Genomic DNA, 13,651 nt, shown 5'->3' with positions numbered 1-13,651 from the left:
ATCTTGTGAATTTTAAATCTTTTGTTATGGCTACTTAATTCATTTAAGGCCATCGGTTTCCTAGATTCTGCTAAGTAAACTGTACTGTTCATGTAAGATGAACTAACTTGATGTAGTTAAGAAGATGATAATTTACTTGCTATTTCTAAGTTGAAACAACTTCACTAAACTAAGTTAAATTAACTTGACACAATTAAGTTCATACAACAAGCTCTTAAGTACACTGAACAAATGTATGTTAAGTAAACAAAACGTAAGAATAGTACGTAGTTAAACTTACTTCTATTTTTCAAGGCAATCAGTTTCCAAGATGTTCTACTCAGCTGTTTTTTGTGGTGCGTTATTTGTTTTTCTCTGCAGGGCACTATTGGCACTTAAGAATTGTGGTAGGCTGAACTATTTTGATGTTTCTTGTTACTAATTAAACACTGACTTTAAAGGTTTTGTTTAAACTATTAACATAGCTTAAATGCATGTTCAAATGGGTTGCCGTATGGCAAGAGTTTGTACCTTTTGTAGTAAAGTGCCTGCACTGCACATGTAAAAGAAAATGGATGACAATGTTGAAAATACAGTTCTGTTGTACCTTTTCTAATTGTTGAGTGTTCTGGATCAACACTCAACAATAGTGAATCAACCTCAAAAGTTAAGTTGAGCCAGCACATTGGCTTTAAATTGGAATAACCTTAATAAATCAAGTTGAACTAACACATTTACTTTAAATTGGAGTAACAGAATGACATAGTGCTGAAATAAAGCAAAGCAATCAGGTGGAAAATCTTTCCAGATTTTTTTTTTATGTTAATCCAAAGAGTTATTTCTTTGAGTGTGTGTGGTCAGTATTTAAACATGTACATACATGTCGTTTGCCTGTAGACCGGTTTTGCATTATGTCAGAACCTTACATATGCAGATTATGTCGTTTGCCTGTAGACCGGTTTTGCATTATGTCAGAACCTTACATATGCAGATCTTGAAATTTTAGTTTCAACAGCAGTGAACTGATGAAGCTACAAATGAAATAACAAAAATGCCATCATGGAATGCTTTGAGGAAACAAACACTTGCAACTGAAGTGAACTTGTTGGAGCATTCCTTTGTCAAGCATGGGATGCAAACAGTTGGTCAGATGGTTTGCAGATTAAATGAAATCCACTTGTTTTGTTTTTTGTTGTTTGTTTATGAGGGTTGTTTTACATCATTCGCGTTTTTTTTTTTTACATGCATGGTTAACGATCCGGAGAAATTTGGCTTTTAGAGAAAACATTGCGGCTGGTTTATACAAAACATCTAAGGTGCTGGTGTAAGCATGATAATAATAATCTCAAGCTTTGTGTGTGTGCATTTTTGTTGGTTTGGACAAGTCTTAAAAAAAAAAACCACTTTTTTTTTATTTCTCTTCTTGAATGAACATGTCTATTCAAGATTGTGCGGGTCAGTGTATGACTTTAAAGCCTTATTGTCTCTTGGGAATCACAGGTTGTTTTGCATACTGCAAAGAGAAAGACAGAAAACTGTCTCTGAAGGTCAGTTTAAGACCACAATAGACCTTCTTTGCTTGAACTGCACATCCTTTTGAGATGATGTCCTTTGTATACTTACCGGCTCTATTTCTTCAAAGCCAAATCAGGAGGTTTTTTTTTTTTTTTTCTAGCATCCAATCTTGCGGAAATCCGAGAGCAGAATAAAGGAGGGAAGTATCCCCTGAGCAACGCTCAGCGGGGAGCATTTATGGAAACAATAAATCACAGGTCTAATTGTGCAGGTTTTAGAATCCTGGAAATCGGATGAAGCACAGCTACAATCTTTACTGTTAGTGAAATGAAAAATGCCTGAAGTAGAGGCCATAACTAGCTAAAATAAAAATAAAGAACAACATAGCTGTTGGTTTGATTTAATTAAAGAACGTTATTGTACAAAGATCAGTGATGTGAGTTGTGGCTTTTACCATGTTGAAGGATTAATCTGGGAAAGATGTTGTCTATGAAAATTTAATTTTTACACATGTAACTTAAATACAATCATATGCATTTATTCCTAAATTGTTGTGTTGGGATCCGGTCCCTAACTGTGATCGTACAAAATATACTGAAAAAATTAGAAAAGCTTGCTTTCATTGAACTATATAGTAATTAATTTTCTTTTTGTGTGTGTGTGTGTGTGTGTGCGCACGTTTTGTACACATTTCACTTCCATGTTTAGAAGACATTTTCGTCAAAATTTTTTGCAAATTTAGAAGACGCAACACACATGTGGAAAAAGGTGCTCTGGCCTGAACCGTCCAAACCGAACTTTGGTCTACTTGCAAAACAACATGTTTGACAGAAAACCTTTGGTAAAAAAAAAAATTGTGTTGGCAGCATCATGGTCTGGAGTTGTTTTCTTCAGCAAAGACAATGAAGCCGGTCAGAGTTTCTGAGAAAATGGATAGAGCCTCCAACAAGAAAACGTTATGGAGGCTGTAAAAGACTTGAGATTGAGAACAATGACACTAAACCTCCAAGCAGAGCTACAATAAAAGAGTTTGCATTGAAAGGTGGCGCTGGTGTCCAACAATATAAGTCCAACAGTTAATCTGTGGCAAAACTCGAAAACTGCTGTTCACAGATGCTCTCCATCCAGTCTGACCAAACTTCAACTATTTTGCAAAGAAGAATGTGTGGGAAATTTCAATTTCTCGATGTGAAACGAGACAAAACCCAAAAGATTTGGATTTTCCTTCCACTTTATGCACGAATAAAACCCAAATGAAATTCACCGAAGTTTGTGGTTGTAACCTAAAACAAATGTGGAAAAAGTTCAAGGAGCTCTCCTAAGCAAATGCACAGATCCTCTACGTCCGTCAAACAGTTGTTGATCGAAGATTTTTGACCATTTTCGACGTGCGACGTCTTCACCTGCACTCTTATTGTGTAGGAAGTAAGAGGATTTTCCTCTGATCTGTATCAATAGTCAAAAATCATGGAGACGAGCATCTCACTGAGGAGGGCCAGCAGAAAAGTTATCACATGATGATCACTGAGCTGATGGTTGTTGGGCATCAGAGGTCAGTGGTGCTGAGAATGTTTTTAAGAGACGTGCAGGAAGAGCGGTAGACTGAGAGGAGTGCTGGAAAAAAATTGGGTGGCATGACAGAGGGAGGGAGTATAAAAGGACAGTTTGAGGGGGAGAGTCAGGCCAAGGAGAAACTTGGATAACCACACAGGATCATTTTTGAGCTTGCAGGTCAGTAAATACCTTTGCTATTGATTTTGCATCAGAATCTCTGGCAAAAACTGGAACATTTAAATTAATGTCAAAAGTTTAATGTGATTTAAATCTAAATCAGTAGACTGAGGAACAGTTTCTTTGCCAAAACTTAAAAACATTTAACTGAGATAATTGGTCCTGGCTTATAACAGATGTGTTCAAAATGCATAGAAATTGTTCTGGTGGCATTCTTCCACAAAAAGATGTCTTTAGATCATTTTTCACGAAGATTTGACGAGCACAAGCAGGTTTTGGAGAACCCTGGCTTTTAAAGAGAAAAATATCAACAATTAAAAGAAAAATGCATGCATGCATCTTATAGCTACAATAATCTTTGATGACATTAGATGCATCTACTGTGCATCTAATATCAATTTAAACTATATAAAACTGCACTGAGGCTTTATAACACAGTCACTAAGGGCAAATGAGGTAATAGATTCAACTCTTTCTGGCAATGAGATGCCCTTGAATGGAGTGGGTTTTGGCCCGAGGCCACCAAACTAAACAGGAGAAATGCAATGCCACACAACAAGATAACACTATTTGTGGAGCTTTTACAATCCTCCTAAAACTGGAGGGGTTTTTTCTGCCGCCTCTCCTTTTTAGAAAGAAGAGCCTTAATTCCTAACTAAGTGGGTTTTTGTTTTAAATAAGCTATTTTATGCTTCTGTTTCTTGTCAGACTTTTGTCTTCCCAGATCATGGCGGATTTTGATATGGTTCTGAAGCACTGGGGCCCGGTGGAAGCGGATTACAACACCCATGGGAATCTGGTTCTGACCCGGTCAGTGGCTCTGGAAAGATAAGACTGTTTCCATCCTTGCGTGACAGATTGTTTTCACAGCAATAATTAGTGTTTCAATAGCAACACGTCCTCTAATGTGAATGAAGACGGTTGGTTGATGGTTGTTCATTGTTATGATTTATAAAAATGCAAATCAGACATCAAATTTAATATTGGTTTTAATCGGTTATTTCAGAACATTATTTTATATTCTGTTCTGTCAAGCAAGCTGATGTTAGCTGGTCAGGCTATCATTCATGCCTAACAGTCATGCTGCTGATTGTTTGCTTTGTTGCATGCATGTTAAAATGTTAGTTATCCAGTTTCAGTAAGCTGGCCAGCAATGTGCAGCACCGAGTTACCCAAAGTTCCACACAGTCTGAGAAAACTCCAGTTGCTCAGATATTTCCCTTAGTGCTTTATTAAGAGGAATTTCTGGGATTAAAAAAACTGTATGCAGATTTGAATTCCTACATTTTTTTAAAACAGTACTGATGATACTGGTAACCAGCCCATCCCTTCTCGTGAAAATCTAAGTTGTTCATCTAAATAGTTTGTCACTGGGGAAAAAGATGTAATGTTAATGTTTTTGGTGCAATAACTCATCATCCTTTGATTCTTCTTTCGTTTCCCCGCAGCTTATTCCATGAGCACCCGGAAACCCAGAAGCTGTTCCCGAAATTTGCTGGCATTGCCAAGGGAGACCTGGCCAGCAACGCGGCTGTTTCTGCCCACGGCGCCACTGTGCTGAAGAAGCTTGGTGAGCTCCTAAAGGCCAAAGGCAACCACGCCGCCATCCTCAAACCCCTGGCCACCACTCACGCCACCAAGCACAAGATCCCAATCAATAACTTCAAGGTGATGCTGCCTTCGTAACGCTTCCCCTTTAAAACGCTTCTCTGAAAGTGGTTTCCCTGACTTTCTCAATGTTTTCCTTCCGTTCAGCTGATTACTGAGGTGATCGCTGAAATCATGGGGGAGAGAGCCGGCTTGGACGCTGCCGGCAAGCAGGCCCTGAGGAACGTGATGGCCGTTGTCATCGCTGACATCGACACCACCTACAAGGAGCTGGGCTTTTCTGGTTGAACAATGTGGTCACACTGGACCGTCTTGGATTACAGCAATCAGAAAATCTTCCACTTGCAGGCACTTTCACATCTTGACATTCAATGATTAGTAAGACTGCTGATAATATTAACCTTGTCCTTAAAAGATTTTTTAATAAGCCCAAGAGACTTGCTTTCGTTGTAACTGACTGCTTATTTGCTTAATGTACATCTAAATTCTTGAAAATGGTTTTAATCTCATTTTACCAATAAAGAATGATCTGCTTCTTCTTACTGCAGATTTCTGTTGGTGACCTTTCTGTGTGTTTGTATTGTTTATCCTGAAGGGGAGCTCCAGTAACGATCTTCCTGTGTGAAACACTGTTGAGAACAGAACATGTAAAACATTTCGACACAAAGTAACTCTGATAGAAAAGTAAAGCAAGATAAAACTAAAAAAAAAAATAGTGGTGGAAGTGAATGCTATTTCATAGAATTACAGACCAATTAAATAGTTTTGCTGACTGCGGTCAGTATATGTTTGATTCTTGATGATCATTAATCATTAAGGGTGCTGATCTCCAGTCTTCACTTTTTTTCTGTAAATAATAAATTGGCTACTTCGTCAGATGTGACAATGGTTTAAAAGTTCATTAAAAAAAGTGTTCACTTAGGCCTCTATTGCATTGTGGAGTATGGAGTTGCTTAAGGATTGAAGATATCTGCTTCTGTTTTAGCCCCTTTGGACTAGCTATCAGCTTTAATAATCTGGATCTTTGCTAAATGAAAACTGTTTTGGCTGATTTTAGATACTTAAAACAGCTCACACAAAAGATGTTCATACGCATACAAGGAATAGAACACTAAATTAGCTTATATTAAATGTCATAGAAGACTGTTGCTATGCTTATGCTTGCCTTTTCAGACACACGGCATGCTAGCTACATGCTACATCGGTTCGCCTGAGAAGTGGCGGCTTCTCCGTCCTTTGTAAGTTTACCAGAAGAGGTGGTGCGCTTCTCAGAACTCCTAAGTTGTTATTTATCCCGCCAGAATCAGAATAAGTTGTTGAGGTGTTGCAAGCGTCAAACTCTGCTAACATTACTTTCGCATTTTAAGAAAACTGTGAGACACATTTCTGTTAATCAAAACAAAGATTTCTTGTGAAAATTAATATTAGCTATAATTATAGGTATACTATATCCAAGAAAATCCTCTAATCCATTTTCTGCATTTATGTTGTTTTGAATAGTTAAAATATGCTAAAGTTGTGGTAGCCTTCCACTATTCTTCACCTGTCTGCAGACTAACTTAAAAATGTCTTTAAATGTAACTCAGTTGCATGGTATGATTTAAGAAAAAAAATGCTGAGAATTCTTATAATTCAAAATCTGAATATAGTGTTAGCATAAAGACATTCAGCAGTGTCAGAGAACTTGACTAGTTTTAATTACTATAATTAAAACTGATAGTAGCGTGTCACGCTGTCAAATACAAAACTACTCAAGCACAGAGGTACTCAAACCTAGCTTTTCTTGTTTTGTCCTTGGACCTCTTTAAATGAAACACCTTTATCACATTTCAATACAGTCACGACGGTGTGTGTCTCCATGAGTGGAAAGTCATGGCCTTCTCTTTCAGCTTGAATGGTCAAGTGCCTCTGTCCGTTTTAGCAAAGACGTGAAGGGGCCAAGAGATTCGAGGCTATCAGTGCTATCATGGACATTCCTCCATCCCACTGACATCCTGTTGTCCTTCCCGGTCCTCACTCGGTGCCAAAACACTGTTTGGTTAACTTGTCTGGCGGATAATTGCCTTGATGATAACCTCTTAATATTGCGCGTGTGAATGTGTGTGTGTTTGTGCACACATTGCAGACGTGACACAAAGCACAATCCCTCTAGAGAGACACACCTCTGCCTCCACTTCTCCTCAACCTTGTCCTCTGAAGTTCAAACGGCTGACAGCTCAGCTGAGATCAAAGCTTTTCAGCGGATCGGTGGACCCGCATTACACGATCCGCGAATCTACCGATGGAATGAGAGGCAATCAGGTGTATCCTTTAGAAATGTGTCACGAGATTTTCTTAGTTTATTTTTTTTTCAGAGTTGGTAGAGCTTTTTTTTTTTCAAGGGGAAGGAGGGTTACACACACAGTTACTACATGCAATTAAAGAAATCAGCATTCCCGGAAATTATTGCAATCACTCTAAGTGCTGATTAGAATATTTTCTTTATTCATCTGAGAGCTTGGTGGGAGTCTGGGAGGCTAAAGAGAAGGTTGAAGCTGTATATCTAAAATTTTGAAAAGCAATACCTCTCTTTGTTAGAAATGCCTCTCTGAGTTTAATGTTCTGATTACATTTTTGAATGGTTAACGCCACATGCACCCCTTTGGATGTTCTACGCTTTTTATTGCTTTTACAGATCAATCAAGATCAACAACATTTATTTAATTTTTTTTGACAAATCAATTTACAAAAAACTTCAATGTCAGAGTGAAAACTAATTAAATAAAAATGGGGTATAAAATAAATGACTGCATAAATATTCACCCCCTTCAAGTTATTATTTAGTAGATGAACTTTATGCTGCTATCACAACACTGAGTCTGTGTAGATGGGTCTCAGTCATACTTGCACAACTAGACGCTACAATTTTACTCCATTTTTTCCTTGGGCTTTGATATTTTTATGTACAAATATTGCGTTCAACAAAGCCCACTCTGTATAACAGTAGTGCGTGTAATGAAATGCCTGCAAAAATATTCAACAGCAATAAACATTCTTGGCCATATCAAACAACAACAGCAGAGACAGGAAATTGTCTGATATCTCAAAATGACTTGATGGCTCCATCTGCGTACTCCAGTTAATTTGGACTCTGTGGACATTCACATGGCCACGGCCCAACGTTTTGGCAGGGAAACAAATTTTATACTTTGCAAGATTTCTAGCATGTCTTTTCTTTGACAGTTGGCAGTCACTTTAGTTCTAAGTGGAGAGTGATCAAATGTATATGAACTCAAAGCAAATAACTTTAAAAAAATAAATAAATAACTGCACATCCCATTCACTCCTCATGAGCATCTCACAAAATAAGAATAGCGTAAGAAAGTTGAATAATTTCACCAATTCAGTTCACAAAGTGAAAAATACATATATCAGTGATATATTTAAAGTTCTTTTTTTTAAATATTGGTGTTTATGCCTTACAGATAGTAAAAGCATAAAATCGTTATCTACTGAAAATTAGAAAAACACAAGACCAGTACGAATTTTAGAAGACACGGTTTTTATGCAAAGCCAGGTTGCTCATGAAGGGATTTTAACTTTCCTTCAGTACGACGAGGGACTATGTGGAAAAGAACAGCTTAAGCCACAAAACATGGAATATGTGAGGAGGAAAGACACACAGGGAGAAGAATACAAAAGCCTGTTTCCGACTTTCCTTTCTGACAGTAAGGTCACATTCAAGATATTAGAAAATGTGTTTGTCAGATGACAAGTACCTTTTGAAAATAATCTTTAAGCGGTTCTTGCACATACTTTTCATTAAGAAGACCAGATTTTCTTCCATCAAAAACCTGGTCAGAAGAGAGAAAGGCATACAAAGCAGAATGTTTTAAGGACCTACAGGAGAAATGAAAGCAGACAACATTGAACTGGGACTAAAGTGATGCTGGATGTGTTTACCGTCTTCCATTTATCCAAAGTACTACAGGTTTGTTCATGCAATACAGTCTAAGAATTATCCTGTTTTCCATCACCTACAGATCAACTGAATCAATAATTTAATAAGAAATAAGGAGAAAGTGACAACAGCTTTGACTTCAGCGTGTATTTTTATTCTGCAAACTCTTATTTCAGAGCATCTTTCTGAAACAGCTGAATAAACATCCTCTTGATGCATTATTCCAGATTTCTTGCCAGAGATGAAGTCATACACGGACTCAAAAGGTCATCAGCTGCTCTTTGTACTACAGAGCTGACAGGGTAAAGTGCAGACAATGTGCAGATGGACATTTCGTGCTCAGATCATTTCTGGGATGTGTCTAAATAGGTCTTGGAGCTGCACAGCATGGAGAGAAAACAGCTTTGAGAAGCAAGAAGACACAAAGCTATCATTGTTTTCGCAGATATTCCATTGTCTCACCGACTCATTGTGGTCTTCAGTCGGAGGTCATGCGTTTAACATCCTGCATGGTGGAAAATTGCCAAAATGATAACTATTAATAGCTTGCGTGTTAAGTGTTTGCATGCAGACGTGACTCTAGGGACGGTGTCTCTGGACACGCTCCGGGTGACACACCTTTTCCCCTATCTGACCTCCTTAGATATCACAGAAATGAACTGGTGTCCGGTGTCTACTTAAGACGACAAAAGACTTGTCTCTATGAGCTAAGATTACATTTTTATTTGACAAACAGAATTCAAAGTTAAAAATCCTGATTACATAAATGTACAGCATATTGGAAAAAACAAACAAACTATGGTCTACCGTCTTTAAAACTCAATACATCAACAGACACACACACACAGATGAAAACAAATGAAATAAAGCACTACAAATAAATACAAACAAAGACCGCAGGAAAGATTTTACTTCAATCAAATGACAGAGGGGAGCTAATCGAAACTTGGCTGGTCGATGTCTGGCGGCATGGTGCACCTGGTCAGGTTGGACAGGTACAGAGCGGTGGTGTTCGGAACGAGACCAGACGCCACTTTGAGGATAGTGAGCAGCCTTCGCGCTGAACTCGCTGCTCCTTCAGGAGTCTGAGGAGGAAGAAAAATGAAGAACTGAGTGACATGTAACTAACTGGGAAAAAACAAATAAGTCGTAGGTGAGATAAAGCCCTTAATTTATCGTTTATTGCAGTAATATAGTGAAATCAACACAGAAATGGTTAAAAAAAAAAAAAAAACCTCTATGGATTTGATGAACTCTACGGAAAACCTGTGATCTGAGAGAGGATTCTGGGTGATCTGTCGGTAACATCTTGATTTGTTAAAGAATGTAAACTCACTGCATTTAATATGAATTATTAAACTTTTATTGGAAGAATGAGGAAAAAAAACATATCTCTAAAAGCAGCGTAACCTGTACTTGTTTTTCCCAAACTGATCCAGAACTGGAATATGATGAAAGCAAATTCCCCAACTTGCAGCCTGGTGCCACAAGGTTGGAGACCTTGTCCTGTTAGGCGACGGGGCCTGGATAATACCCGTGTTAAATGGACGGCGGAGGGCCTGGATAATACCCGTGTTAAACGGACGGTGGAGTCCAGCGACGACAGGCGCTTAAATCCCGTAACAATTCCAAAATCTCTTTCTCTTTCTTACTGTTTATTCAATGTCATGCTGTTTTTATTTTTGTTTTTGATTATGTAAAGCACCTTGAAATGCCTTGATGCTGAAATGTGCTACACAAATAAAATTTGATTGATTGACTGAATTTGAACTTTTGAAGACTGCTTGGGAATTCTGAAGGTCATCACAGCAGGGGGGAACAACTGGGACATGTTTTGAAATCTTTCTTAAAACATGGCATTTTTTCCTCTTTATTCAATAATTGAGCTGAAATGAAAGGTTGGCTTCTTTCAGAGATTCAGTGATATGACTATTTTGTCACTTAAAAAAATCTAGTAAAAAGTAGAAAAACTAAAAAAAAAAAAACACTATGAAAAGTTAATGCCTTACAGTGAAAGGTAGCACAGTTTTAGTTTTTCTTATGAATATGCAATATTTTATTTTTCTTTGAGCTCAATGTGGTCGAGAAGACACACATTTCAATCCAACAAACCCGATATAAAACTGGCATGACTCCGCCAAACAGGCACTAAACTCTGTCATTAAAGCATGATTTAAAAAAAAAGAATAAACTATTATGACCTCCACATAATGCTATTATTAAATATTTTCTTTGTTCTTTCATTCTAACCTTTTTTCTGGCTAGTAGATTAAACTTCAGAAGGAAAATATGCTCACTAATTGTAGCACAAACCTGATCCTCAGCAAACAACAGAGGGCAGTGGAGCGAGACGGCCAGCTGTCTGAGAGCATCCAGGCACCCTGTGCGGACTGAGGCATGGCGAGCTGGGCAGACAATAGTAAAAAGATCAGCCACTCACAGAGAAAAGGTGTTTTTTTCCCCCCATTTTTTCCAGAAGCCTCTATTTTGAAAGCTACTGTAGAATGGTTTATTAGTACTCTTCCTAACTTGTGGTACACTTGTGTGACTCAAGAGAGGATTTGTCATACCATTAGTAGCCATGAAGCAGACTTTCCCAAGGAAATATCCAGGATCCAAATATTTCAGAGAAGCTTTTGCTGACTCAAAACTATGACAAAACAATAACAAAACACAGAACAGGATTATTTGTTTGAGCATGTACTCTGGCACAGAGTGATATGAAATACTGCATGGAGTCCGAATACAGAAGCCTTTTTGTCTGCCCAACAGGAGAACATTTTCTGATTCCATATGAATTTGGCGTCCAGAAAGTTCAGAACAAATTATAATATACGGATTTGACTCATCTATATTTCTCTATAATTATACAATTTGGATCCGTTTTTCATGCCGAGACCCTTCAGACAGAGGTCAAACCAAGGAATAAACTTAGAATAACAGAAAACAAAATCGCTGGATTTGAATGGATCACCTATTTTTTTCCCCAAGTGATGGAGATTAAAGATTACCTCTTGTCCGAGGTCAGATTAATGATGAACACCACAAGGTCGATCCTCGGTCGACTCTCATCGTTCTCCATGGGAAGCGGGAGACTCTTGGCAAGTCTCCTGCAGTGAGGGGGGCCATGTAATCAGTCACAGAGATGTTGCAGAAGATCATAGTAGCTGATTTTAAACTGGTTGTAAGAGCAATAGGAATACTTCGCAATGAAACTGACATGAACACAACAATGCTACGCTTCCTGAACTAGCAGCGTTAGCAGGGTGAGGAGAGGGGTCACTCACACATTCACAGTTACAGCCATCTCCTCCACCAGGGTATTTGCCAAATTCTGTTGAAACTGCTCCTCATTCTCCACCAGCTGCGGGAAAATCGCTTTGAGTCAAGATTAAAACATTAAAGCTGGTTATTAAATTCATTATTTAGAATCAAACCATTTGAGAGGCCAAAACTCCTCAAAATTAACTGTTTTGAGTGAATGTATATTCAATTTTTGATTTGTTTCCTTGAGCACAGCACCGCTCTTCATACAAAAGAGTGGTTTATTTAGTAATGTTAATATTACTTTTAAAAAACTTATTTCCTAAATGCATTTAATTTGAGAGTCGGTCAGTCAGAAAATTGTAGTTTGATTCCTGCTTCCCCACCACAGTTTTTCAGGTTTTACCTATAAACTAGTAATATTCCAAGTTTTTCGATTAAGTTCAAATGAAACAGTTTGGATACTAGTTGGCAAAACAAAGCATCGGCATTATGAAGCGATTTTATTTATACTGGGAACATTAATTTTATCAGACTGAGGTGTGCATGAACCCAAATACGGTTTGAATTTGTGAAAGCACCAGAAAAAACTAAGAACAAGTTAAATAGATTAACGTCCACACAGTCCTGCTTTACGGCGCAACATGCATTAAAAAACAAACAAACAAAAAAAAAAAAACAAGCTCACCAGGATGTTGGCCGTATTCAGATCAGGAAGTTTACTGAACGGTTTTAACAGAGACATTTTAACAGAGACAGAGATAAATAATATAACCCGAATCAACTCAGAAGATTTAGCAAAACAATCTCCTGTATGTCTCGGCTCATTTCGTTTGCTCGCGCTTCTTTTTCGAACGTGTATTTGACGTCATTACGCCGGAATCGTAGTCACTGCGCGCCATCTCGCGGTGCCAGGCGCGACCTGCAAGTCATCCGTTTCAATATGCTGGCAGGAGTGATCCCGCTTAGTTTAAGGCAAAATAAATGAACAGATATAGCAAAAAATATGTTTTGTTAAACTAGTAAATATCAGGTTAAGTCAAATTTAGGATGCTTTTCATAAGACTTTACAAGCTACAATACATACAAAATACAAATTATAACAATGGCTCCAAATATAAGGCAACAGTTCTATTAACATTCTATTAAACATCATACAAATGAATGTAAAAGCTTTAAGTATGCATGTCTCTTACGCAATACTTAATGTTTTTTTTTTTTTTTTTATTAATCATGTAATAAGTAATACTGTAGAATCTGTTGTGCATAGTTTAGCATTCTTCCAGTTACATTTAAAAGCTTTTGGAATTTGGTAAAGATCAGATGATTTAACACACCAAAATTAAACATTTAAGCCCTAAAACTGACAATGGTTGTACTTGCTTGGTCTTTCAAAGAGCATATTTTTTCATATTAAGGGTCATGTAAGAAATATGTGATCCATTGCAGGCAAGGTGCATCTCAAATTAGAATACCATTGGAAACTATTTGAATACAAAAGGCAACACCTATATAGCTTTTACACGCAGTGATAAATTTAAGGTGATTACTAATTGTAGTTTACAGTAAATAAAACCCACACCATCTTTTTCTTGGAAAAGTAATGCATAATAA

General features: G+C 37.6%; 2 protein-coding genes across 2 annotated transcripts; one reads left to right on the top strand and one right to left on the bottom strand.

The window, feature by feature from the left end:
- The first annotated feature begins 3,072 nt into the window (after positions 1-3,072).
- Positions 3,073-5,380, top strand: mb (myoglobin). The gene is made up of 4 exons (XM_014991977.2): positions 3,073-3,225; positions 3,934-4,035; positions 4,674-4,893; positions 4,981-5,380. Exons 2-4 carry the CDS (start codon positions 3,953-3,955, stop codon positions 5,119-5,121), a joined length of 444 nt encoding a protein of 147 aa, XP_014847463.1. The 5' UTR covers positions 3,073-3,225; positions 3,934-3,952; the 3' UTR covers positions 5,122-5,380.
- A 3,525-nt stretch (positions 5,381-8,905) lies between these two features.
- Positions 8,906-13,108, bottom strand: cenpm (centromere protein M). Its single transcript, XM_014991978.2, has 6 exons — positions 12,726-13,108; positions 12,061-12,137; positions 11,785-11,883; positions 11,344-11,423; positions 11,087-11,178; positions 8,906-9,858 (listed from the first exon to the last, which is right to left on the bottom strand). Exons 1-6 carry the CDS (start codon positions 12,780-12,782, stop codon positions 9,709-9,711), a joined length of 555 nt encoding a protein of 184 aa, XP_014847464.2. The 5' UTR covers positions 12,783-13,108; the 3' UTR covers positions 8,906-9,708.
- Positions 13,109-13,651: the final 543 nt, after the last annotated feature.

Source organism: Poecilia mexicana, unplaced genomic scaffold (genome assembly GCF_051168715.1).
Source record: "Poecilia mexicana isolate PSO_F unplaced genomic scaffold, ASM5116871v1 scaffold_1, whole genome shotgun sequence".
Lineage (NCBI taxonomy): Eukaryota > Metazoa > Chordata > Actinopteri > Cyprinodontiformes > Poeciliidae > Poecilia > Poecilia mexicana.
The sequence above is the reverse complement of the archived record's forward strand: the minus strand, read 5'-3'. Positions and strand labels throughout refer to the sequence as shown.

Excerpts from the sequence above, each read along its gene's own strand:
- mb (XM_014991977.2), top strand. The coding sequence starts at position 3,953 with ATGGCGGATTTTGATATGGTTCTGAAGCACTGGGGCCCGGTGGAAGCG. Across the intron at positions 4,036-4,673 it reads GGGAATCTGGTTCTGACCCG|CTTATTCCATGAGCACCCGG; the intron begins GTCAGTGGCTCT and ends GTTTCCCCGCAG. Across the intron at positions 4,894-4,980 it reads TCCCAATCAATAACTTCAAG|CTGATTACTGAGGTGATCGC; the intron begins GTGATGCTGCCT and ends CCTTCCGTTCAG.
- cenpm (XM_014991978.2), bottom strand. The coding sequence starts at position 12,782 with ATGTCTCTGTTAAAACCGTTCAGTAAACTTCCTGATCTGAATACGGCC. Across the intron at positions 11,884-12,060 it reads ATGGCTGTAACTGTGAATGT|GAGACTTGCCAAGAGTCTCC; the intron begins GTGAGTGACCCC and ends CCCTCACTGCAG. Across the intron at positions 9,859-11,086 it reads TGTTGTTTGCTGAGGATCAG|ACTCCTGAAGGAGCAGCGAG; the intron begins GTTTGTGCTACA and ends CTTCCTCCTCAG.